This window comes from Rissa tridactyla, chromosome 21 (assembly GCF_028500815.1).
Source record: "Rissa tridactyla isolate bRisTri1 chromosome 21, bRisTri1.patW.cur.20221130, whole genome shotgun sequence".
NCBI lineage: Eukaryota > Metazoa > Chordata > Aves > Charadriiformes > Laridae > Rissa > Rissa tridactyla.
Window position 1 is genome coordinate 6,636,958 of NC_071486.1, and position 26,351 is coordinate 6,663,308.

The 26,351-nt window shown below is 47.1% G+C and overlaps 1 protein-coding gene across 1 annotated transcript; it reads left to right on the forward strand.

Moving 5' to 3' along the window:
- Nucleotides 1–4,137: 4,137 nt before the first annotated feature.
- On the forward strand, nt 4,138–25,881 carry CTTNBP2NL (CTTNBP2 N-terminal like). The gene is made up of 5 exons (XM_054181550.1): nt 4,138–4,215; nt 9,208–9,315; nt 18,331–18,561; nt 20,890–20,997; nt 21,797–25,881. Exons 2-5 carry the CDS (start codon nt 9,217–9,219, stop codon nt 23,276–23,278), a joined length of 1,920 nt encoding a protein of 639 aa, XP_054037525.1. The 5' UTR covers nt 4,138–4,215; nt 9,208–9,216; the 3' UTR covers nt 23,279–25,881.
- The last annotated feature ends 470 nt before the right edge of the window (nt 25,882–26,351 follow it).

Below are 26,351 nucleotides of genomic sequence, written 5' to 3' on the forward strand. Positions count from 1 at the left end.
AACGAGAGGTGGCTGCAGCCCCTGTGGCCCAGGCAAGGGCCGGGCATTGGCAGTGACTCCGGCGTGGAGCGGGCTCCCCGCGTCCCTGCAGTGCTGGCCGGTCCCCGTCGGGCAGCGCTGGGGCTGAGACCTCTGCTGTGACGAGCCGCTGAGCAGTCGCCAGACACGAGCGGGGACCCCGGGATGGATCCGGGGCTCCCGCGGCCCCTCGCTCCTCCCCGGTCAAAGGCCGTTCTGGTGCCGAGGATGGGCTCGTGCTGGCAACTCGGGTACCGCAGGGTTCCCAAGAGAGGGCATTTACTCAGGGATGCTGAAAGGATTTTCCCTTTTTTGCACACTTACTTTGGAAGATTAAGGCTTTGTTTGCTTATGTACCATATATTTTTATGAAATGCTTCATCCCTGTTTCCCTTAGGTATAATTGGATTTTTCTCAATAAGCAACAAAATAAAAAAGGAGTTTATAGCATCTCTTCAGCATTCGCTTGTATAAAAGCAAACAATGCCCCAACCCTTAAAATCAAGGGTGCATTTTTAAAAGCAAAGCAAGGCAGTAACTTCTACTTTAAAAAGCCCTACAAGTTTTATGAAGCTATTTTACACGGCTCCAGAGTTCCGGGAGAGAAGAAAAAACCACTCAGTCAAAACCAGAATATATTTTTATAGCGGCAAAATTTCTAGAATGAGTCTATAGATCTTCTGCTAATATGGGGAGCCTTCAGAAATACACACCCCCATGGCAGCAGAAACAACACACAGCCAGAGAGATGGATGTCATACAATATTTAAAAAGAAAAAATATATAACTCCCAGGGAGACAGGGCTGGCTCTTTTCCCACTTGTTCCGACAGCGTCACAAACATGACAGATGTGCTTCTTTCTAATTGTTTGTATTTGTGGTTTATCTCTCTCGCCTGTGATGCTTCAGGAGAAATCTCCTCTTTCCTACACTGGGGCCCCTCCTCTTTGCATTTGAAGCTTTTTTGGCTGTTGATGTCCTCCAGTGTGGCCCGAGCCAGTCCCATGCTGGCCAGCCCCGTGCTGGCCTGTTCCCTCCTGCGGGCTCCCCGCAGAGCCGAGACCCCTCGGTCCTGCGGGACCCCCGCCCCAGCCAGCCCGTGGCCCCCCCAGCTCTTCAGAGCTGCTCGCTCTTACCTTGGACTGGTGTCCCACACTATAAACAGCCCCAGGCCAACCAGAGCCACCTGCACAGGCTTGTGCGCCCCCTGAGGTATGGGCAGTACCGTGTGATTGGTGTCTGCCCCCACCCTGGCACTGCTCTGCTGATTCCTTCCACCAGCAATCCCCGCCGCACACTCTCACAGGCAGGTACCTCGTTTTTCTGCCCATACCTGACACACCTGGCACTCAGCTGCCTGCTAAAAATAATAAACAAAAGGAAGGTAGCCAAACAGCCTGGAGAGAGATGTCTTCCAGAGCTGAAAAGCTGCCGCCTCCTCCTCCTGTGCAGCTGATTTATGTTCCCCCAAATGCAGACCAGCAGGCAACTGAATATATTTTTTCTGCAAGGGTGCATGGGCTCTGCTAAGAAATATTTTTCCTCTCATCTGTACCGATTTGCTGGGTTTTAAGGCTGCGGTTGTTCCGTTTGCCCTCCCTGAGACCACCAAGGACGTTTGGGACACTCAGTTCTCCGTTCAGCTGCGCTGGGCTCATCAAATATCCTCACCCAGCCCCAGAACAGAGAAGCTTTTGGTGCCAGATGTTCCCTGATGTAACTCATGCATCTGTGACCTTTCCATGCTCGATTCATCACCAGTCAGTCATCAGCTTCATGCAAAGCTCTTTCCGCACAAAGGTCTCCTTTCTCGGGTGTTTCCAGGAGCGGGACTGGGCAGCGGCAGGAATGTTTGCAGCAGCAGCAGCTGCCGTGACCAGCCCGCAGAGGTGACCGCGCAGATCGGCAGTGCCAGCCTGGAAATGCAAACCCTTCCTGGCTATTGTCTGGTGCAAACATAAATCACGTTTTAGTTATATCTTGTGGTATTTGGAAATACAGTTCCAGTGCGGCAGTTCTGGAAAAATCAGCGCTCCTGGGAGGCAGAGGCTGCTGCCGCCGTGCAGCGAGCGCCGCGGACACGGGGGGGAGCTGCAGCCCCGCGGACGGGGGAGCGCTCCCCAACCCACCCGTGATCCCGGTGCGGGGCTCCCCAACCCACCCATGATCCCGATGGGGCTGCTGGGGCGTGCTCCCAAACCCACCTGCGATCCCAGGGCAGGACTCCCGGGAAGCGCTCCCCAGTCCCCCTGTGATCCCAGGGCAGGACTCCCGGGGAGCGCTCCCCAATCCCCCTGTGATCCCAGGGCAGGACTCCCGGGGAGCGCTCCCCAGTTCCCCTGTGATCCCAGGGCAGGACTCCCGGGGAGCGCTCCCCAATCCCCCTGTGATCCCAGGGCAGGACTCACGGGGAGCGCTCCCCAACCCACCCGTGATTCCAGTGCGGGGCCAGTGCTCCCATACCCACCCATGATCTCGGTGCAGGGCTCCCGGCCAGCCTGCTACTGCCCCTTGGTCACACTGGCTGCTACTATGATTCATGCAGGCGATGAAAGTGCATCTGCCCTTAAACTATGTTCCAAGGATAAAAGAAGAGATAACAGGTGAAAAGCAGAGAGCCAGGGGAGCACAGTGTAGGAGAAAGGTAATCACAATTAGAGGTCTTAACCTACCAGCTGCTTGGCAGTGCCACAGGGGCACAGCTCAGGAGAGGTAACTCACATGCTTTTTTCCCCCCAGGGCTCTGAGACTGCTAGACCAGAGGCACTGCAAAGTTCCAGTATTTACCAAGGCTGGGAAATAATGCTCAGACAACCCTGTCTAGACAAAACCATCTTCTTCTGAACATACCAGACAGGAGACTGCAATGGTTAGAGGTGAGGTTTATTGCTGGCATTGTCACTGTGTGAAGTCCTGTCACTATGTGATGCTCCTTTTTGCTGCGGATTCAGAAATTTCTCCTTCAAAAGCTGCTGGTGTCATAGCACGTGTCACCACGCGGCAGTGCAGGCCCCATGCTGCAGCAGTGTGTGAACCCAGCGCTCCCCCGCAGTCACACTCCTAACAGTGGGAAAGGCCATGAAAAGTTTCCAGCTCTTCAGAACCGAGCGCATTAGTGATGCCGAGCACATTGCGCAGGAAGGTCAGAGACAAACTATTTGCCATGTTCTCCACAGAAAGGGTTAGTTCTTGTTTCAGCGGCCACACAGCTTAGCAGACTGCTGGGTAAGCAGCGCTGACAGCAAAAAAACCTGCTGCCCTCAACAGTGTTGGCAGCCCCGCTCCGCTGAGGCACCCACAGGCCACATTCCCTCCAGCAACAGTCTCCAACTGGGCTCTTTCCTCAGCTGACAGCAGGTAAATAAATCTAAACACACTGAGCTTCCCACGGCACCTCCACGCAGGCCCTGCTTCTGCCGGCACAGCGTTGCTCGGCGCTCACGGAAGTTGTGACAGACAGTAAGGTGCCCGCAGGACGGCCTGCCCAGGTGAGTCAGTGCGCGGAACAGTACGTGTGATAGTGCTCCTTTGCCAACACAACGCAAGGGTTACACAACGCCCTTAGGCAAAACATCGGCCTGGAGAGTGAGGCCAAGCTCTGGCCGGGGCGTCGTGAGGAGGGACCCGGGAGGTGCTGTGGGGGGCGAAGGCCTGACCGGGCCCAGGCCCTGTGAGGAGCGAAGGCCTGACCCGGGCCCTGTGAGGGGGAGCCAGGCCGGACCGGGCCCTGTGAGGAATAAAGGCTGGGCCCCCTCCCAGCGCCGGGCTCCGCGGTGCCCCCCCTCGCTGCTGTCCCGATTAGAGGTGAGGGCCCCGGCCGAGGTGGGGGCACCGGGCCCCGCCCACAGTCGCGACGCCGTCGCGACGCCCCCGCCCCGCCCACCCGCGGAGGAAGTGACGCGCCAATCACGGCCGCTCGCTCGCTCTGCCGCCGCCGCCGCGAACAAAAGGGATTTTCAGCCCCCGTCCCGCCCTCCGCGGCCCGGTTCCGCCGCCTGATTGGCTGTCGCCACTGCCACCGCCCGGCCCACGCCCTCGCCCCGCCTCCCGCGCGGCGGATTGGTCCGCGGGCGCGCCAGGCGGCGGCTCTCATTGGTGGAAGCGCCGTCCCTCAGCGGGCGGGCGCGAAGGGGCGGGGCGGCTGGATGGGGAGCGGAGCGGCGCGGTAGTGGCGGCGGCGGCGGCGGCGCGGGCCAGGTTGGTGTTGGGGGGGCGCTGTGCCCGGTCCCCGGTCCGGAGGCTCAGGTGGGGCCTCCCTGTGTGTGGCCGGGCCCGGTCCGTCCCGGCACCGCCGCCGCGGGTGGGGCGCGGCAGGTGCGGGGCGGCGGGGGCTGAGAGGGGCGGTGGCGGGGCCGGGCCGGGCCCTGCTGCGGGCGGGGGCGGCCGCGGGCGGAGGCCTGGGGGGGCGTTACCGGGGGGCGCTGAGGCCGGGGGGAGCGCGGAGGCTGGGGGGGCGTTACCGGGAGCTCGGCGTCGCCGCGGCGTTGTGACCGATCGTGTGGCGGGAGGGGCCCCGGTCCGGGGCAGGTCGGTGGGTCGTTACCCCCCCCCGCCCCTGTTGGGGCCCTGCCCGTCCTCCGCCGCATTCCCCGGGCACGGCGGGTCTGACGGGTCGGGGGACGCCGGGGTTGTTTCAGTTTTCCTTCAAGGAGCGACAGTTCCCGCTCAGTGGTTGTTGAAGGACTTGAGCGATGTTTTGAACGCGAATTTTGTGTATTTGCTGCGTCCAAATACTTCAAGAAATAACGGGGTGGGCAGGTTTGGGCAGGGGGTTTGTCCTCTCCCCTTTGAGCTCTGAGATACAGGGGTGGGGATTTAAACACTGCTCCTTTCAACCTAATTTCCTACAGTCCTGACGCAATGCCAGGCAGCGTTGTGGATGCACAATTATAAAGTGTGTGTTAGCTTTTTATTATATAAACAACTCATGTAATTATTTTAACAACTCGCACGTCACGCTACACATGCAGCAGCATTTTTAAAAACTTGTCTATCAGGAGTTTTCAAACTACTAGTTTAGGTTCTCATATGAATGCAATTACGCGACTGCCCGTGCAAGCTCCTGGAAAATATCAGTTCCTCTTCAGGGACAGGAAAGAAAAATGAAGCTGATTCAGGACTATAGACATAGAGGCATTGTTGAATAGGGGTAGCTGTAACCATGGCTTATGAGAGGAAAGGAAATACCCTCCTTCAGAGGGGAAAAAGGAATGACAAGCTATGTTCTTCACTTTTTTTTTTTTAAAGTAGAAGAGTTTAGAGCCAAGTGCTTGCAGAGGATCTTGACACTTCCAGTTGACAACCTCCCCGTCTGCGCCTCGGGCTGTGTGCTCTGGCTGCTCTTGGGTCCTGCCCGCTGCAGAGTGACTCAAACCTTCGCTGGAGTCGGCGGGTGAAGTTCTCTTGGGCTGGCAGCATTGGTTAACTCGGTTTGTGCTTACATGTATGTGAGCCCAAGTGAAATGTCACCTCTAATGGTTTCATAATCATCGTAGCATGATTCAGTGCACGGAGGAGCTGCCACGCTCTAGAAGCTTATCTCTTTTTGTTCCTGAAGTGGCACATGCCGAAGATAACTTATCCGGATTTGTTAGCTTGCATGGGTGTAGATATGCTTAAACTGGTCTTGATATTTATGTTTAGTTAAGTACTGGGAAATAACTTTCAAAAGAAGAGTTTTGTCTCTTTCAAGGGTAGGTAGGTATGGGTCTGCTGAGGAGACTCTTTAGTGGTCCATAGTGTAGCTAAAAAGGAGTTTACCTTTAGGCAAGCAGTGCATAGTTATCTTTGTTTATGCTCTAAACTCTTGCTTATTGTCCAAAAATGGTGGTATATCTTAGACTCAGGGAAAATATTTATACCATCAGACTAAATAATGAGGTTCTTGCGGTTTGTGATCTGTGTGATTGGGCTGGTCAGCGAATTTCAGTGAGTATAGAGGGGTAATATATCCTGAGTATTTCTAGATCTCGTTTCTAATGCTGTGAAACTCTATCTCTTGGTTAAAGGTTTTGAAATAATAGGTCGGGTTGCCCAGCTGATGAGTACAGATCTGTTTGGCAGAATGGGACTGTTTGCAGGGGAAAGAAGTGGGTAATTGAATAGGGTTGGTGTGATCTTTTATTAAAAAGTGGAACAAGGGAAGAACAGGGACCTGTAACCAGAAAACAGCCTTGGAAAGGTCAGCTCGGGAGCCTGTGACGCTGGAGGGCCGGGCCGGGATTTGGATTTGGATAGGGGAGGAGGAGCTCAGATATATGCTTATTAGCTTTTTGATCAGAGATGCTTCTTGTTCCTGTAAAATAATAACGTAAAATTAATAGAGCTTTTTTTTTTCCCTATTTTTTCAGCTCCCTTTTATTGAGTGACACTAAAAGGGAGAGCTTGGGTTTGTTATAGATTCAGAGGTATCTGCCAGGTGTGCTCTGAGAGGCATTAAAAAGTTCCTTGTAAATCAGTGCAGAATACAAGTGTAATTTAGAGGGTTTTTTAGGGCAGTGACTTTATTTGTAGCATCTGGTCCCAGTCTGTCACCACAGCAGCATGGGATAACCTGTGCAAACAGAGCAGTTAAAGGTCTTCTGTAGCAGCAGGTTGCACAGGAGGAAGCTGAGGCTGTGCCACTTATATATCTTTAATGCTGCCTGTTGTTGTTGTATAAATGATTGCTGTGCAGACTGGCTCCTGCTCTTTATTTCTGTAAGTATTTTTACCCATATATTTTAAGACAGGGCTTGTTTATGTTATTAAGCTGATTAAAGACTATAGCCATAGAGGCGTGTTAAGAATAGCATGGCTTATTTCTATAACACTGTGAAGTACAAGTCACAATGGGAGTATTTAGAATATAGAATAGAAACGATTACTGCCCAGACTAACAGCATTAAAGTACCAAACTGCAGTCAGTAGCTGTCCTCGCTCTGAGTGTGCTGTTCAGTAGCTAATGGAGAGATGCAGCTGCACCCACGTCATCTCTTTTCCAGAGAAAAGCACAGACATGGTCACATTGAAGTCCACGTTCAAAATGCACTGTCCTGGGGTAACGGAGTTAGATGATACTCTTTGTTCTAAGATCTCAAAGAAAACTTCTCCTTTTTAGTTCTGGCTTAAAATGCCCCAAAACTAAAATAACTTGATGAGTATCCGGCAAAAAAAGTTGTTCCTATTTCCCATCAGTACTGATTCAGTCTCAGCACCCGTGAAAGTAGTCTGAGCAAGGACTGAGATGGTTTTGAAATTAAGCTATGCATCTCCTGAGCAGACGTTCGGGTGTTCCAAATCTAAATCCTTCCCAGGGAACTGATGCAGCTCAGACTTAGGTACCAGCATAAGAACATAAATGTTAAAGGCTAAAACCAGGCCCCCTCTTTTCTCATGATGTATGGCTACTTTTTTATGTTTTAGCATTAATTTGCTGCTTCTGTTGCACTCCCTCCCTTTTTGTATAACATGAACAAGTTGTAAATCACGCTCCTTCCATGCGGTCTCAGCTAGCCAGGCTGCCCATGGCGACAGGACCATCAGTGACGTACCCGAAGCTGCAGGAGATGCTCAGGTTCATGTCCTGGGCAACTCTGGGAAGTCTGTCGGCTGATCCGGCAATGTAGCTCTGGCCGATCAGTGACCAGCACTGCCCAGGCCGCTGAAATGTGATTTGAGTCTATATAGTGAGTTTCCTAAATTAGACTGTTGTGTCAAGTCTTGATCAGGCTTTTTTGAAGTTATGACAGATAAGAACGGGTTTGCCAAACACTCCGCTCGTGTATTTTCCTCTTGAAAATGTGGATCTGCAGTAGGGAACGCACAGGCAGTGCTGGCAGATCCATGGTGTCCAGCTAAATGGGTTTTGGAACGGCCGCAATACCCCGCACAGTCCTGCTCGCCTCCCCTGGAGTTTCTCTGAGCAGCCCATGCCAACGGTAGGGCTGGCCAGAAAAGTCTGTCAGAAACGTTGCTGCTTTATGGAGTTTCATGTAAAACGCTGCATGAAGTGAGAACGTGACTGCAGGATGAGAAACTCGCCTGCTAAGCAGAGGGGGCACGAAGCAGATTTCTGATTTCTCTTGCTGAGAGGCTACCTACTCCGCTCTGTAAGCAGAACTTTCTGTTCCCAGCAACTGGAAAACTACTTTGGCATAAACAAGACAGAACTTGCATTTGTGCATAATTCTCCAAGGCACAGTTATGCAAATCAGTTGTAAAGTAGCAGTGACTTCAGAAAAATTAGAGTTCAGTTGCATGTTTTAGCTGGATAGGCTTCTCTAGTAAAGGCTAAATTAACCCTTTATTACTTGCCGATGAAATGGGGTTTGATACTTCTCAGTAGCTTCTCCATGCTGTAGCGTTTTCCTCAGAAAAATATATTTGATTGTTGTGCAGAGCACAAGACTATATCATCAACGGGTATTTAGTTGACAAGGATTTAGTCTGTGAAATTATTTCCATTGTTAACAAAATAATGTAATAAAAGGGCTTATTACTGGGCAATGTTAAGTGTATCAGCAAAGATGAAGGGGGAGAAAAAGCTTTTGTTATGCACAGTCCAGATGATGGATCTTGTTCTTATGTGGGCAGTAAAATTATATTTAATAAAGATGGTGATATTGAAACAGTTTGAAAGAATAGTAATTAAATGTGTGTTTTTTGTGGCATTGATTTTTGTAAAGTGGTTTGGGCCTGCTCCATTAGTAATGCAGAATGGCATTCCGAGGAAGCTATCACAGCACTGAAATGGTAACGTGCCCGTTAAGTTTCTGTAGGTGGCCCAGTTTGGGCTGCATTCATCACAGCTCGTCACTCTCGTTTCAGTGGTGTTTGCAGCTGTGTGATCCGGAGGTGTAATTTACAGTAGTATGGTGCTTAAGTAGCCATTTTTTCCCCTCTCCTATTAATTTTGGCTACTTCGTGGTAAATATGACACTGTCATGTTAGCCCGTACGTTCTGCCCACACCATCTGGGTGTGCATGTGTTCATGGCCCCTTGGGAAAAGGTGAAAAATGCATTTTCTACAACTGGTCTTGGAAGATGAAGAGAAAATGTTTGCCTTGTGTATTCTTCCCTTTCTCCCCAGGGCAATTTGCAGTCCAAAAACCTGGAAACTGAAGTTAAATGGGGATTATATATCGTAACTTTGAATACTGATTTTAACATACAAAGAAATACCTGGTAAACTATGTTCCATTTTTCAGGTTTTCAGGATGAATCTGGAAAAACTCAGCAAACCAGAACTACTGACGCTGTTTAGCATTCTTGAGGGAGAATTAGAAGCAAGAGATCTCGTCATAGAAGCCTTAAAGGTATGTTGTAAATACCACCATAAGAGACAGAAATGACAACAGTACTACTATAGGTTCTGCAAAGCACTTGCGTCCAAGGTGAAGTTCAGAGGCAAAGATTTATTACTGGTTCAGAATCCCATCTTAATTTCAGCCGTATTAGATAATAAATGCTGTATATCATTCTGTGTCTTGGAATTCATTATCAAAGCTGGCTACAAGAAGCATTTCAGTGTTAAGTACAGTGTTATGCATGTACTTTCATCCTTTCTGGTAAAGAACCGAGTGTTTCTGCTATCATGAGAAATGTAAAAGGTCTGTCAGGCTGTTGGTTTTCTCCTTTAGCAAGGAGGGCTTCTTAAGGAAGAAATTCTCCTCGCCGGGAGGGACCACAGATTAGTCTTTTTGTCATAATAACGTCACGCTAAGGAAAAAGCACCCGTGGGTGCTGTGCTGAGGCAGTGTAAGCTGGCACTGCTGCAGAGAGCCACAGGCCTGGGCTCAACTGCTTATTCCTTCCCTTGGCTGGCACAAGCGTTAGTTTAACCCCCCATTCAGGCAGATTACAGCCAAATCTAACCCGTCAGAAAAGTGAGTTTTGACCCGTGTCAGCGCAGGTGATGTCGTGGCTGCGTGAGTGCTTGTGGTGGGACAGGCAGGGCTGGGGCAGTGGGACCTCTCTGTGCAGGGACAGCTCGTGCTGCAGGGAAGCCGTGACCAAGGTGGCATTAGCGTATGTGGTGTTCACTCTGCACTTCTGCTTCCCTTGGTAGTGTGGGCTGTGGCACTGTGGCCAGTTTGGTGTGTGCGTGTTGAGCCGAGACAGTATGTAATATGTAATACTGGTGCTTTTTGAAGGATGCGTAGTTGACGCTCAGCCTCAGTGGGAAAGGTGGGAAAAAAAGTAGTGGTATAAGTGATGAAAGGGGTGGATTTTCGAAGAAATGAGTTGTGACAGGGTTGAATATTGAAGGCTTTTTCAAGCTGACCTGTCACTGCTCATAATGTTTAAACTTTGAGCTGTTCCAGAAGAGGAGTGGCAGCTTGTGAATCTGAGCGCTGCGGGGACTTGGTTTTCCAGCAATGGCTTCTGGAGCTTGGTTCCAAATACAAACACCTTTTGTGGGGGTGGAGGGAGATCCTCCTCCAAAACAGCTGGGACACTTATCTGTTTATTGTTCATTGTTTTTTGCAGTTAGACAATCTTTTTATTTTGGAGTAGTACTGTTACCCTCTCCAAGCTATCGGTCAGGTACAAGGCTGGGCTCCTCTCTTGGAACAGACTTCAAATTTCTCCTCTGTCCTGGGATCAGTCTTCTAATTCGGTGTGGTCAGAATATGTTACCAAAATAAGCATCAGTTTAATATTGCAGTGTGAAATGCATGAAATGGAGCAGGGAGAGACCGATGGGAAGGAAGCAGCAGCTCCGTTCCAAAGGCTTTTTAACGTGTGCCTTCTAATAACAGAAAGCAATTATCTCTTCTGTTGAAATTTCACCTGCAGTTCCCTCTTGCATGAGGATATTAATGTAGTTAGAATACCCTTTGACACAATTTGTCAAGTAGTCATGACTGAGAGGAAAGTAAATGAAATTCTAACCTATACTTGATAATTACATAGTATAAAATATGAAACTAATCAAAGGTTAGTGCTTTTCCCCCCCCTTCTGTAAGGGATACACTGTAACGGTTCATCTTGAGAACACCAGGAGAGCTGAAGGTAGCAGGAAAGGGCAGTAGAAGCTTGGAATCGGATCTGGCTCTGGCCGCCTGCAGCCTTGCTCCTGAGCCCCTGCCCCACAGGAAGATGGAACACCCCCAGAGCCAGCTGTGTCCCACAGCTGGAGTGATGCTGCGGTGCCGGGCTCTGTCACACCACAGTGCCAGCCGCCGACCTGCTGGCAGAGGCTGCAATGCCCCTTCGAAACGCAAAGGGGAAAAAAGTCCTGTAACTGCTTCATCTGGTGGCTGGACAGAGTTTCAGAAGCAGAAAACTCCTAGCCTCGCTTTACCTGTTTATTGGGAATATACAGTTAGGGAAATTCTGGCCTTCCTGTGCTTTTCTTTTTGTTTACTGATAGTAACTGTGGTAACAGCTTTACAGTGCTTCGCCAGCTGAAATAGTTTTATTGTGTGTGACTGTAGTTAAAGGAAAACCCACCTTCCTAATGTGTTTACTCACGTTTGGATACATAGAAAAATGCTGCCTTTCTAAGTCTGAATGAAGGATGGAAACTCTGAGAGCGTTAGTTTGCCCTGCATGCGTTGGGTACCCCGAGTGGTGGCGTGCACTGAGACGGGGTGAGACACCCTGGGCTGGGGAAGCGTTATGTTAGACACATAGATGTCAGTGGTTAAAAATCAGGGGTTTATCTGCCTTTTTTCTTCCCATTTAGTAAGAAAAATGCATTTCCCCTCATGGGCTAATTTGACTTCTAATCCAGATTTAAATGCTTCTGAGCTCTCTGGATGTTTGAGGCAGATCCTTTGGTACATTATAGGAAAGAATAAGCACTTGCAGAGAGAAAAAGTACCTTAATTTGTAAACTTGTAATTTGATCATAGTACAGTCTGCAATAATTGATCTTCCTGCGTGCTCAGAGAAAAGCATTTAGCATCTGGCATTTAGCAGAGAGAATCCCTGCGTGCAGATGACAAAGCCTAAAATAGTTTTCTTCTCTCTCATGATACCAGGCCGCTCGTTGGCTGGCACTGTCCCCATTTCTCACTGGGCCAAAATCGAGCTTCTGAGCCTGGCTTTCCAGAGACTGCTGGCTTGATTTGCTCCTTCCCTTTCCTCCCTTTGCTTCCCCTCCCCAGATCTTTCCCCTCTCTTCCGTGCCAGGGGATTCTGCCGGGGAGTCTCTGCCCTGCCCGGAGGGAGCATCTCCCCTCTGCAGCTGGGAGAGGGGCTCTCCCTCCCCGGCTTTATTTCTCTGGGGCTCACGTTCCTATTAGAAAGAGCAATTGTTAGGTCACCTCTAATCGACGCCTCTACCATATTACGACTTGCCCTTGCTGGCTTCTCTCCTTCGCTGTGTTTTTTCTGTGGTTTACTTTTTTCTTGTGTATTGCTCTTAATTGAGTAGTGGGTGTTTGTGACAGGGACTGTCATCTCTCCCTCTGCATTTGCAGGGAACCTGGACTTGACTTTTGACGTCCATTTCAAATTGCAATGTTACTTAGATTCAAACACAAGATAGTAGTATAAAGGATTAAGTGAACAAATTCACTGTATGTCAGATTCAGTTTGCTTCCTCTATTTTAAAGCCTCTTTGAAAAAAAGTTTTTTCTTTTTTTTTTTGGCCTAAAAGTAGCTTCCTGTCCACTACATAAATCTCAGTGTTCTCAGAACAGACCTTAAGTCTCACTTCTTATTGTGCTCCTTTTCCTGTAGTTACAATGATATTTAAATCATCCAAAAAAACAGATGCTGTCAGAGAGTTGCCTAATACTGAGGGCTGGATTCTCAGTCCTTATTGCCATGTAGGAGGATTGGATGTGTGATCCACAGGTTAGTCTTCTAAAATAGCACACCATGACTGGAAACAATTCAATATTTAAATAGGTCTCTATCGCTATGTTAGAACACGCTGTTCCCTGCCCCCTGTTCTTCAAATGAGAATTTTCCATACATTAGAAATGAAATTCTGTTTACTTCTAGAAAACAGGAAGCAGCTTTCTGGCTCATTCTTTTATGTTAATAAGGCCTCAGGCAATTTACACTGGAATAGACACTATCTATTTTGTGTTAATGACTGGGAGCTGGTATTCATTGCTTTGCTTCTGAATTCGGTGATTCACTCTATAAAGCAGTATTAATGCATTGAAAAATTAAGTGTTCATTTGTCAGTGGATTTAGAAATTAAGTTTGCAGTGCAGTTTCAAAAACTAAGAGTCTACCTCTTGTTTAAATAAAAAAAGTTCAGTAATATAAAACCTTAGTGCAGATGCTAGTAAATCTTTCACAGATGGGGCAACACGGGTTTTTGCATCACTTGTAAAGCAGCTCCGCTGTAGCATTGCTCCCACGGGCGCTGGCCTGCTGGAATGCAGGCTTTTCTTACAGCTTCTATGGCAAGTTTGGGGATTTTTTCTTTATTTCTTGCCTGAAGCAGCACTGTTTGCCAGGAACTTCAGAACGACTGGTTCTCTGCACCTTCCCCATACCCCGCTGGAGGCTGGGTGAGGAGCAGAGGTGTGGGCATGGCCGTTGGGTTGTCACCAGGTTCCCTGTTTTAAGGGTTTAAAGTGCAGTCCCTCATTAGGCGCCGTCCCATCGCCACGTGTGGGGCTGTGTGCGGCCAAGCCCATAAATCCTGGGGTTTGTGCTCTCCATGCTATGGACCAAAAATTCCCAGGGAAAGAAGTTGCAGTTTGGTGCTGCCTGATGTTTCCCCAAACAATTTCTTGTATTTTTCGGGGCGCTGATAGCAGGTCTTATGTGGGCAAATCTGGGTAGCTCCCGTTTATCTGGTTTGTTCACTTGATCTAATGATGCCAATTAGGACAGATACTGTATTTGAGCAATGTAATTTCTGCTGTGTGGGTCTCTGCTAGGCGTTGCTTCGGAGCTGCGCTAAAGTCGGACTCGGAATCCCACCCCGGCATTTTGACCCTTATTTTCATGCAAAGCGAGTGGTCCCCACCTCCATTTCCCTTCTCGCTGTCAGCGATTGCTGTGACCTCAGCTTGTCTTTATTCCCAATAGCTGTGTCTGGGGAGAGAAGCTAATAAGGAAGTTCAAGGCAGTAAGAAGCTATTTAAAGATTATACCACTCTCCGCAACATAAAGGAGGAACTTCTGGGCAAATTATGACTGGCGAACTGCATACGCAGTAGCTACAGTTAATTAACAGTGTGTTTGTGTTGTGCCGAGCGTTAAAACCTAAACTCTGAAATTACAGGCAAGAGTAATATTCTATTTTGTGTCCAAAAAAATACTTGAAACAAGTCTTGGAAATTCCCTGTTTGATGTTCCAGTAAAACAAGTTGTAAAGATTATTGAAGACAGAGAGAAAATGCTGTCTCATAAACAAGGTTTCAGTAAAAGGAAATATTTTATTAAAAAGAATTACACAAATAGATTATGGGAAACACTTGTCCCAAAACAGTCTGGAAATCCCAAGAGGAAACAGTAGCTTTTCCCTTACAAAGTGAAGCCTTTGCTTTGCCTGCCTGCACAGGAAACATCTCTTCAGTCGTGTCAGATGCTGCTTCTGCTCCATAAAATCAGAATTATCTCTTTTCAAACAGCCTGGCAGTGGTCAATTGCCCTAACTTGAGCTAAGAGCCGGCCAGTATAAAGGGGTACCCTCTGCCTGCGCCTTATTCTTCTGATGGCCAGGACTTTTGTGTTTAAGAGTAGTTAACGTGCCTAGCTGCTTCCTTTTTTTAAGAGCAGCCCAGACTTTAATGTTATCTTTTTTCCTGTTGGGGGAGGGCAAATTAAGAGTCTTCAAAACCACCAAATAGTCCATTTAGTTGCTTTTGGAGTTTGAGCGTTTTGATAGGAAGTTCTTAATTCTGCATATTTGAAATGATACAGGCGGAGGTGCTAAATTAGAGGATGTTCTAATTGCAGAAGATTGCATCTTATTTCAAAGAGCAGTTGATGTTGTTGGAAGTATGTATGTCATCTCTGGTTTTACAGATTAAATTTTCCACTCCTAAGTTAACAATGCTTTTTTTGTAATCTTATTTCCTTATTATTGAAGCTTGATTTCCTGTGGATTTGTGTGTTTGAATAGGTGCTGGAATGTGAGATCTGAGTTGATTTTTTTGGGCTCATTAATAGAATATTTCTCATCCGTCATCAACTTGCGTCTGTTTTGAAAGTTGAACACAACCTGTATTTAAGGCTGAATTCCAGTTCAGACAGGACAAAATCAAAACTATTGGAGATGTTTATACATGACCTCCAGCGTTAGTGGAAGTTGTTGAGCTGAAGAGTTGAGGAGCACGAGCCGGGGGAGAGGCCGCTCGTGTATGTGACAGCTCCGTACCTGTATGAACTAACTGGCGTAGGTTATGGCGCGGTGACTTAATTTTAGAAGAGCTGTCCCCATTATTTTGGCGACAGTGGCACCCATAGCACAAGAGGTGTCACGGGCAGCAGCCTGAAAACCCATATTTGTGTTTCCAAGTGGATGGTGGCCCAAATGCCGAAGCACTGGATTTGTTTTGGTAAAGGAGATGTGGTCGTTGTAGGATGACCTGTTTAAGGCTTTTCCTAGTCTAGACAACTTTAATTAAATGTTTGTGCTCTGCTGGCTATTAAAGAAGAATAGCTGGACTTCAGAAAGCTATTAATGTTATGATAGTCTCATCTGTTTGTCATGCTAGCTCAGGAAAATACTTAATTGCTCAAAGTAGCAAGGAAGAACTTCTTGTTCTTTCCCAGACAGGAGATAAACCACCCCACTGCATTCAGCAGGGTCCAGAGCCCAGCGCTGTGGGGAGCCGAGGAAAACCTGGCTTTTGGTACACCTTCACTGTTGCAAGAAATCACAGGTTAGAGGGAGTGGGTGCGACCTGAATCCTGTGCTTTGAACTTTTATTGGAAAGGAGTTGCCCAGAAGTAAACTTGTCAAATGCCACCCCGTTTGCTTGCACTGTTAAAAGCGCTGGCAGCACCTTCCGAGGGGCTTCTCCCGCGTCTCCGTGTGGCTGCAGCGTGAGCGGCACCGGGGTGGGTTGGTTCCAGGGAAGAGCAGCTCATCTGCCAAAGCTGTTAGGGCAGCTGGATGAATATCCTGAGTTGTATTTACTGACTTTTTAATGCTTGAGTCACTTAGAAATTCCCTACACACTTGTAGTGAGGTTTGGTTGAGTCATTTTTATAAATTCTTCAGGATTACTGAAGATTCACTGTTCCTCAAAAAAAAAAAAAAAAGAAAAAAGAAAGAAAAGCCTGTAGTTTTTCCTGTGATTCATTAAACCAGGGGCAGGTCATTATCCAGGGCCGCCCTCCCATTTCCAGGGCTGATCTTTTCCTTCCTTTTTTTTTTTTTTTATGTAAAGTTAGAACAATATCTTAAGCTCTGATCAAAGGTATCCACTGTTCCTGATGGATGTTACTGATAAAGAGGGAGGGGTATTTGTGAGCGTGAGCTGTTCCTCTGTATTTGTTTACTGCAAGGGTTACAATACAACGCCAAACCAGTATCGTGGGACAAATGTCCCTAATTAGGTTCGGTCGTGGAGGAGATGGGGGGGGGGGGAAAATGTATTTTGTTTTGGTTTTTTTATGCCTCTTGTCAAGATAATGCATACACTTCTGCCTTTAAGAGCAGAGATTCACTTTTATTAATTTCTTTTTGTGCTAATCACATGGTTGCATCTTAGAATATAGGCAGGGCCAGCAAATCTCATCAGCTGTTTGAATAAAGCAAAGCTTTATTGTTTGTCTGTCGGTCCCCCGAGCTGTAAAGCGCAGTTACAGCAGTTTGCTTTCCTCTTTCGGTGTGTCTGTCCCAGCCGCGCGTGGGGTGGTGGCCAGAGCAGCACTGCGGCTCTGCTGGGCTCGAGGGGAGGGTTCACAGTTTCCATACAGTTTACCGCCACATCAGGAAACAAGCGTGCCAATAAATACTGGCTTCCAAGTTGTCTTTTCATTATAGCCAGACTCAGTCTTTCCTATGTAAAAGATGTCCTCAAGCAGTCCCGTAAGGAATGGGTGACAGCCCGTGGTCGCTGGCTGGAATGGCTGAATCTAAACATTGTAAATACAAAGCCTTGTACGTGTGAGTTTCCTTAATTCTTTCATGTCACCAAACGAAACCTAGTCATTCCTATCTTGCTGCTTGAGAAACTAAACTTTGTTTAGTCTGGATGAGAACATTAAGGATTTTATTAACAATTTACGGATTTATAGGCTATTGCAAGAATAAAACTGTAATTGCTCAACATGAAATTCTTTGATGGTGACATAGTTGAGAAAACCACACAACTACTCTTCCACCAGTAGGACAGTAAATGATTAAATCTTTAGTTGAGCAAGAATTGGTACTTACCTTCTCTCCTTTCGCACGGTTGTGGAATGTAAGTCACGGCTGTAGATAGCAGGTAGCTGGGGTATGCGGATGCCAGCAGGCTGGCGATTTTGGGGCGATGCTGTGTTTTTAAGTAAGACTTTCCTTTGTTTCTAGTTTGCTTTGTTAAAAGACACTGTTCAACTGGGGAGAGATCAGTGAGAAATTAATGGAGCACATGCTTCATATAACCCCCCCCCCCACTTTTCAGAGTGCCTGTGAACAGTACGTATGCATTTTGTGTTCCAGCTGTGGAAATACAAGTGGTTTTTGCAAATCTTTTCAAGACTCAAGTTTATCTTAGCTGGGGAGCAGGTGGCTTCTAGGAGGGGCTGTGAAGCAGGGGGGACATCCAGCTGTGCGGCGCTAATTCAGCCTGCGAGACCTGGGTTCACTTGCATATATTTGATCCTTTTACATTTTATTGTCTTTATTAGAGGGGGACTATCGACTTTTGCCCATTTTAAATGTATTAATGAGCATTTTTATTAGCGTGGAGCCTAGCTGAAACTTTAAATGTTAACTGCTTAAAAATCCCTTCTGATGATCGAAGGATTATTGTCCTCACTGTACACTTAACTTTCCATAGTTTTAACTTGATGAGAGCCTGCCATTAGAGGAGCTGTATGTGCGCCTAGCATGTGAAAAACATGGTGTTTGTCCCCTTCTGGTCGGCTTGATCAGAAGTGCCAAGGTCCAGGTGGGCTTTGGAGGTCCCGGAGGTGCTGTTGAGCAGGTAGATCGCTTGACCCATTTGTCGTATGAAGTACTGTCTCTCTTTTGTCTGTTAACCAAGGACCTTTAACATGACGCGCTTGAGTGTTTTCCTGCCTGACTACTCTTATTCTTAGCAGATAACAGGATATGAATCAGACTGTGTTAAGATCTCTCTATCTCTAAGTGGAAAACTGGGGTAGAGGAATATTAACTACAAATTACTTTCTTCTTCAGCTAGTTTTCTATTTTAAGTATATTGAAATGCAAATTTGTTTTTGTGTTGCAGGCCCAGCATAGAGACACATTCATTGAGGAACGCTATGGGAAGTACAACATCAGTGATCCATTAATGGCATTGCAGAGAGATTTTGAGACCCTGAAAGAGGGAAATCACGGTGAAAAGCAACCAGTATGCTCCAATCCCTTATCTATTTTGAAAGTGGTGATGAAACATTGCAAGAATATGCAAGAAAGAATGTTATCCCAACTAGCTGCTGCGGAAAGCAGACACAGAAAGGTAGGTTTTGCTTCAAATAAGATGTGCAGAAGTTAACGGTTGCATTTTGATAATACTTTGACTTCAGCAAAAACACTTAAAAGCCTTGAGTTTTGGTAACTGAGAGGACTTTGCATCTTTGTTTAAACTTCTCACTCAATACGGTGCAGCTGGTAAGCTTATTAATTGTAATTCCAAAATTTGAATTATATGCAAGATGTTTTTGTTAGGACACACAAAAAAGGAACTAGCTTATTCACAGCTGGGAGGTATAGTGCTTGCCAAAATGTAAGAAAGGATTTCTGGCAGACTGAATTCTGAGCAGACGCGTCGCTGTTCTGCTCGTGACTCATCTCTCTATCGAAGAGCTGGTACCAGGTACTTGTGGGAGTGCACCTCCATGTGCTTTCCTAAGAAAGTATGGCATGACCAAAACTATTTTTCATGCTATTTGGCCTCTTTATTAAAGCACCTATTACTCTTCATGTGTAGCTTTAACTGATGTTGACACCAATGAATTGCTTGGTCCACGTCTCAGACTGTCTTTCCGCGGAGGTTTGCTCCTCTGGGCAAACCAGAAAGCTGCACGCGAGTCTGAAGGCAAGAGTCCGGTGAACTCTGCTTCCTGGAGCCTTGCTGCAACGTATTCTTTTTATAAATCTAGTTAGCTTTTTAAAAAAACATGTTTACATGTTTGTTTTCTCTTGCAGTAAATTTAAACAAGTCAAAATGATTATATTATTTGTCCCTGCTATGTAGTCAGGGCAGAGGATAATTGCCCAAGAGTACATCACTGGAATCTCCAGCTGGGGGGAGCTCTCTGAAGCATCCCTGCAGTCACTTGCATTGCAGCACTTTATCTTAACCTCTCCACGTATTTCTTCTCCATCTTAAAAAATAGCTGGCATTTTTGCTTTTGCTTGCGTCAGTGGCAGACTGACGGTGATGCCATGACACTGGTGTCGAAGAAGTATCTTTTACAATGTCAGATCTAGGTGTACTTTTGGCTAGTGCCTGTTGGGCATTGGGCCAGTACCATCCTGTATTTTTTTCAGGTATGTCGCTCTTGCTTTGATTAAACTTGCTAAATCCTGTACAAAGATCTCAAGTACAAGTAGTTGCATTCTGTTCCTAATCAAAAGGTTCAAAGTTGAGCCCTCTGTTTCATTGCTCGTCAGCATGTGGGTTAAAGTTTATTTTCCCGTAATCTGTTTTGATGGGGATAAGGTAGAACAAGTTCTTTCCAGTCTGTAGACAATCCGAAGCATTTCCATCGCAGAAACCTTCATATGACATAAGCAACCAGCCGGCTTGACTCTTACATGACAGACACCGGGCTTAGGGTGGGCAGCCGGGGGTATCCCAGCTTTCGGTTTGCCCTTGAAGACACTGGAAGTAACGGCAAGGCTGTGTTTCACTGTTCGGCCAAGCATCAAGCTAAATCATGCTATTACAATCAGATATTTTTTCCCCTTCTTCTGTCCTTCCTGTGTCCTTCTGTAAAAAGGTTCCTTGTGTACTTAAAAATATTTAAGCATTGTTTGGAAGCTTAGATTTCAGGAAGACTATAAGGAGCTGCTAAATTCATGGTGAGCACGTGCTGGGAAAGCCTGGAGCTTTGGTGGTGAGATACAGCAGAGTCCCTTGGGAAGTTTGTATTCTGGCTTTTTTGTTGAGTTAATAGAATTTCAATTATTCTTGTAATTCAGTGTTAAAGCTGAAGGAGCTCCTTAACTGGGTCCTTATGGCAAGCAGTTTCATTTCAAGAGCTCATCTTGTTCTTAAGTGGAAGAACAAATTCATGTTCTTGAAAATAAACTTTGCACTGCAGTCCTCAAATCTCCTGTAAGAAACTGGGGGAGAAGCCCGTATGTGAATTACCGCTGAAACTGTCGCGAGGATCCTCTTGTAATTGTTAGTGCCCCGTGTCCCCGGGATGCACGGTCTCTGGGGCAGTGCCGCTGCTCCCGCTGGTGTTTATATTGACGGTCCTGCCAGGAAATTCTGGTGAGGGCACCATCCAACCAAGGATGGATAACGTGAAAGTCTCAAGGCTGTTCTGCGGTCTGGAGGAAAAGCATGCAATTTAGATATTTAATAATAAAATGAAGATACATCCAGTGTGAGGTTTTCCTAACTTTTTGCAAACTGACTCAACGATACCATATGATAACATAGTATCATAACTTGTCCAAAAGCTGCTTTTACCGGATTTTTGGAGTTGAATTTGGATGTCTGAGGCTGCAGTCGTTGCTCTCCCATGTCATTAGGCGTTGGACCATGTGTGAAGGCACTGATCTCTCCCTGCTTGTAGGTGTGCCTGGGCATTGACGGGTGTTTGTTTGGCAGGTGATACTGGACCTGGAGGAGGAGCGGCAGCGGCACGCCCAGGACACGGCGGAGGGGGACGATGTTACCTACATGCTGGAGAAGGAGCGGGAGCGGCTCACCCAGCAGGTGCGCTTTGGTGGCTGGTAATTACCCAGCCCACGGAAACCCCGGGCTCCTGGGTGGTGAACTCGGTAGTGATGTCTAATTGCACCTTCGTGTTGAAAGAGCAGGAAGGGACCTCCCTCCTCTGTAAGGCGCTGCTAGCTTTTTTCATTTCAATATGAAAAACAACCTTCATTTTTGGGGCTGTTTTGGTAGCTGAGCAGTGCAGAAAGCTATTAATAGGCAATACAGTGCATTGGAATCTTACTTCAGCCTGAAATCTGAGTTCTTGAGAACTGGACTGCACTTACAAATGATAGGGCTCTCTAGTACTCAAAATTCAGGATAAGTCATGAAAGGTCTCCTGGGGGGGATATTCAGAGATGATAATAAATATTTAAGCTACTGTTTTCTGTTACTCAAGCGCTGTAGACTTTATTAAACATACATAACACATCAGCATTTTAAAGTCTAAATGCCTTTAAAAGGCAAAGCGACAAAGTAGTAAATGAGGTGGAAGGAAGCTTAGCTCCAGCTCGCCCGTTCAGTCAGCGCATGGCAGACTGGGTGTGTATCTCAGGAAAGGTTAATTGAATTTCGTATAACTACTAGTAAGTAATAATTCTTAATATGTGCAACCTGAGTCATACAAGGCTGTCTTGCAGATACGTGGAGCAAGAACCTCTTTCTTAGCCATTGCCATCTTTTACTGGGAAATTTCTCCAAGATACATAGCAACCCGGTTCCCTTTTGGGGCATTATGCTTAGTTACTTTCGGGGGGTTTTGTGGTTCCCTTACAGTCTTTTTGTTCTTACCTTCCAGCTGGAGTTTGAAAAATCCCAAGTGAAAAAGTTTGAAAAAGAACAGAAGAAGCTGTCAAGCCAGCTGGAGGAGGAAAGGGCACGCCACAAGCAACTGTCTTCCATGCTTGTAGTGGAGTGCAAGAAAGCCACTGCCAAAGCAGCTGAAGAGGGGCAGAAGACAGCAGAATTGAGCTTGAAACTGGAAAAAGAGAAGAGTAAGGTGAGTAAACTGGAAGAGGAGCTGGCATCCAAGAGGAAGCGGGGTTTACAGATGGAAGCACAAGTAGAAAAGCAGCTCTCAGAGTTTGACATTGAAAGAGAACAGCTGAAAGCCAAGCTGAACAGAGAAGAAAACCGTACAAAAGCACTCAAAGAAGAGGTGGAATGTCTGAAGAAAGCCCTGCAAGAGCTGGAGGCTTCTCGCCAGGAGCACTGTCCTACTGAGCCCTTGCAGCCGAGCCCCTCGGTGATGTCCAGAGGTGTTACAACTGACAGTCCCCCAGTGAAGTCTGTGTCTTGCCAGACAGAGTGTCTGCAGGCAGACCGAGCAAATCCTGCCAGCGCAAGCAAAGCTGTGCATACCGTGCATCCCAGCCCCACTACACCTACTCATTCCTATGCAAAATCCAATGGGCATTGTGATACAGACAGGCAGACGGGCAGTGAGCTGCTGCAGACAAACGCAGCAGAGAACCAAGTTCAAAAGGAGAAATCTGCTGGAGCTGCCCCAGAAAATGCAGTTGAGAATGGAAGTTCTCCTGTAAGAACGGAGTCACCGGTGCATCCGTTGTCTCAGGTCCCTTCTAGTGGGGTCTCCCTGTCTCCCAGTGGCACGGCTGCCTCCTCTCTAACACCTTCTCCCTGCTCCTCACCAGTTCTGACTAAACGCCTAGTGGGAGCTTCAGCAAGCAGCCCTGGTTACCAGTCATCCTACCAGGTGGGGATCAATCAACGTTTCCATGCAGCTCGGCACAAGTTTCAGTCTCAAGCTGAACAGGACCATCAGTCGAGTGGTCTGCAGAGCCCGCCATCACGGGATTTGTCCCCTACCCTAGCAGATAATTCTGCCGCCAAGCAGCTGGCCCGCAATACGGTCACTCAGGTCCTCTCCAGATTTACCAGCCAGCAGGGACCTATTAAACCTGTCTCCCCTAACAGCTCACCCTTTGGCACGGACTATCGAAATCTGGCAAATGCTGTGAGTCCCAAAAACGAATCTGGTCACTCTCCAAGCCCTGGCAAGGTTTCCAGTCCACTAAGCCCGCTGTCTCCTGGAATTAAGTCACCGACCATTCCTAGAGCAGAAAGAGGGAACCCTCCACCCATTCCTCCAAAGAAACCCGGCCTCGCTCAGTCACCTGCTGCTCCTGCTCCACTAACCAAAACCTCTTCCCAGGCCTCCTCGCTGGGGGCCCCCATGGACATGGCAAGTAGCTGCTCTACCACCACCGTAGTGTCCAACGGCAAAGACATTGAGATACTCCTGCCGACCAGCAGCTAGTCTCCAGAACATGGGAATGTGACATTCCATGGCTTAGCATCCTAGGGCTAAGACACTGTTTTTCCACTCCATGTTATTTATTTCCATAGTAGCAGATTCTGTCTGTATAAAGCATTTAGTATATTTTTTTCTTTTTTAATAGGTAGGAAAATATTTTTGTTTATGAAGAAACCTTAACTACAGCTATACAGTAGCCTCAAAATGTCTCGTGGCAACAGTCAAATCATTAGAGATAACAAGAACCATAATCACGTGGTGGGACCTAACTATCAGACTCTAATGGGACTGAAATGCTACTTTTAAATTATGCAGAAATAACTTTTGCAGACTTTTTACTCCAGATGAACATTTTATAAAAAGTGCCTGAACTAAGCCTGCAATATGAATGTGATTCTCTGAAAAAGGTGAGGAGGGGGACCAGCTAGCTGCAGAAACAAATTCTTCTGTGAGTCATGAATGTTGAAACCAACACTGGTTTTAATTCTTTCCATTTGCTAAAATAAGTTAGCAAATGTGCTACAAATTCTGTAAGGTGACCACCGGGCTGACGCAGCCAGCCACGCTTAGCACATAGCTCCTAGCTACCTGAGGAAGCGTACAGAAGTTCTTGGGGTAAAATGTAGCCAAAATACAATCCAGATTACTTCTCTCTCAGTGTTCATTGCCCGTGTAGTTCTTTTTGCTTTCCTGTAACACGTTCTGCAGAGATGCCCCTGTGCTTTAAGCGGCTAAACTCTGGTTGCTGGTGGGTCACCTTGAATTTTCAAGCTCTTCAAGCATTCTACTGTTGTGTGTAGAACTTCTGAGAAAAGGATCTTGCTATTACTTGACAAAGATCTCACTATTACTTGAAAAAAATCACTAGTCCGTATGATACACGTTTTTTGCAACAGTAACATGGGATCTTCTGCTATAAACAAGAGCAATAATTTTGTTCCTCATCTGTATCGGTTGTGTCCAGCTGACCTGGATTTTACTCCCTAGTTGGCTACGGGATCTTGCTGGCTTTCCTTGGCTGCAAACACGGAACCAAATTGTTACTGCTGTGTGTAATTGAGTGTATGTGTAAGTAGTTTCACACACGTACATATTAAATACACAATGGATTAGGAAAATCTTTATCTATTCTTGATGTTCTGCCTATTATGAAGAAAATGTGGGAATTCATTGAGATTTAAAAAAGTCACTTAGAGTGAGGAATTGCCTAAGTTGGAGGCAAATCGGGCGTGTGAAAAATTATTGGGGCCCAGGAGGGGAGAAGCGACTGATTCCTGTGGGAAGCAGTGGTCACGAGAAGCGCAGTCCTGGCTGCAGCCGTACCGCGTGTGCTGCCGTGGGTCAGTGGCACCCCACGGCTGGGTTCTGAGTCACCGCCATGGGACATGCAAGACAGACCCACCGCAGACCAGCGGCAGAGGCTGAGCACACCCCGGAGTTCATTATCTCGGTGGTTGTAGGTGAACTGATCCTAAATTTAGACACCGGACTTGCTGAGTGTCAGTCAGTGTTCGGCCTTTCCCTCGGCAGCAGTGTCGCGTTTACACAGAGCTTCCCACTGCCGGACGCCTTCTCCTGCGTCCTTTCTCAATATTTAATTAGACAAAATACATCCACCGTCGTTGTCGGAGAGCTCCCCGCGCAGCTGGGGGACGCGCTGCCGTACACGCCCCGATGGCTTCCCTCTGGCCTTGAGCCTCCTCCTGCGGGACACCAGAGCTCGTGTGCTGCTTCGCGGTGGCTGTCGGCGGCGGTGCCCTGCTCCCCGTCCCCCACCGCCCTGCCCGCTGCTCAGGCTGGCACCAGAGGCTTTCACAGGCCTTTTAGCAGCCTCTTAAACTGTGGGTTTGTGTGCTGCCGTTCCTAATCCGGTGGGACGGGCCGCGCACTGACAGCAGGGAGACAGGTAGCCTAGAGATAAATGGGCAGCGACTCTTTTGGAAGCACATTTATTACTTTTTTAAGTATCCACAGCAGATTTTTCCTCTTGATGAGAGTACTTGTGAAAACTGGTGGGCAGATGGATTTTGGCCCACGTATCGCTTCGGATTCAAAAGTGAGGCTTTTGTATACACTGCTTTAACGTGTTTCTTTGCTTTTACATTAATCTAAACGGTATTATCCCCTTTCTTTATCAATAGCTCTATAGAGAGAGAGATACTATGATGAAGTCTATTAGGAAATGCACTGAGTACTGTTTCTTCTAAAGTATAATATGGGAAGGGGTATGCAAAAGAATGTATTTTTGCTAGTAGCCTATCTTCTGAGAGAAACTAAGCACAAGATACTAAAATGGATCCAACTAATTCAGTAAGACATTTAGAGTTAGTATTTAACTGTTGATGTAGATTCTGTGTGGAAGCAACTAAATATTTCTTCTATAACTCACACTTGTTATAAGCAGACGTTGTTGCAGAGTTTGTCACTGGCTAATGGAGTATAATGAAGTGCAAAATGTATACACTAGTATTAATTCATTAACACTTGTAAATTTGTAAAGCCAAATGTACCAAGCTGAAGTCTTTAATCATTTTTATAGCTGATGGCATTAAACATGTTAAACATTCATATTATCAATAAAGGATTTTATTTTTAAGATGTGCAAATTGCTTAAGAAAATGCGTGGAGTTGGGCCGGTGCGTGTGGAGCCAGGACCCAAACAGCCCGGGTGGGGATGGCCGGCGTCTGTTCCGGTGGGAACCAAAGCTTTCGGTGTCAGAAGAAAGCAGATTTCTTCGGAGTCCAAGAGGTGGGGAGCAGCTGTGGGTGGCTGCCGTCGCTCGGCGTCTGCCCCCCGCAGTGCTGTCGCGTGGAGGTTCCCCGGGGCAGCAGTGCCATCAGGTGCTGCGGCACAGCAAGCTCCGGACAACTCTGGCTTTTAGGCATTTTTAAGTAAAAACAATGTTCCTAGAGTACCTCTTTGCCACAGTGTTTGATATTAAACTGATAATACTTTGGGGGTACGATGCTAATAAACACTTCGGGGGTTTGGGGGAAGTATGTGTGCCAGTGCTGTGCGGATTTTTCAAGCAGGACACAGGATTTTTCACGTAAATCCCCTCGGCCGTGCCAGCAC

What these genes read in the sequence shown, in the direction of transcription:
- CTTNBP2NL (XM_054181550.1), top strand. Translation starts at nt 9,217, where the DNA reads ATGAATCTGGAAAAACTCAGCAAACCAGAACTACTGACGCTGTTTAGC. An exon ending in TCGTCATAGAAGCCTTAAAG is followed by an intron (nt 9,316 to 18,330) that starts GTATGTTGTAAA and finishes TTTGTGTTGCAG; the next exon opens with GCCCAGCATAGAGACACATT. An exon ending in CGGAAAGCAGACACAGAAAG is followed by an intron (nt 18,562 to 20,889) that starts GTAGGTTTTGCT and finishes TTTGTTTGGCAG; the next exon opens with GTGATACTGGACCTGGAGGA.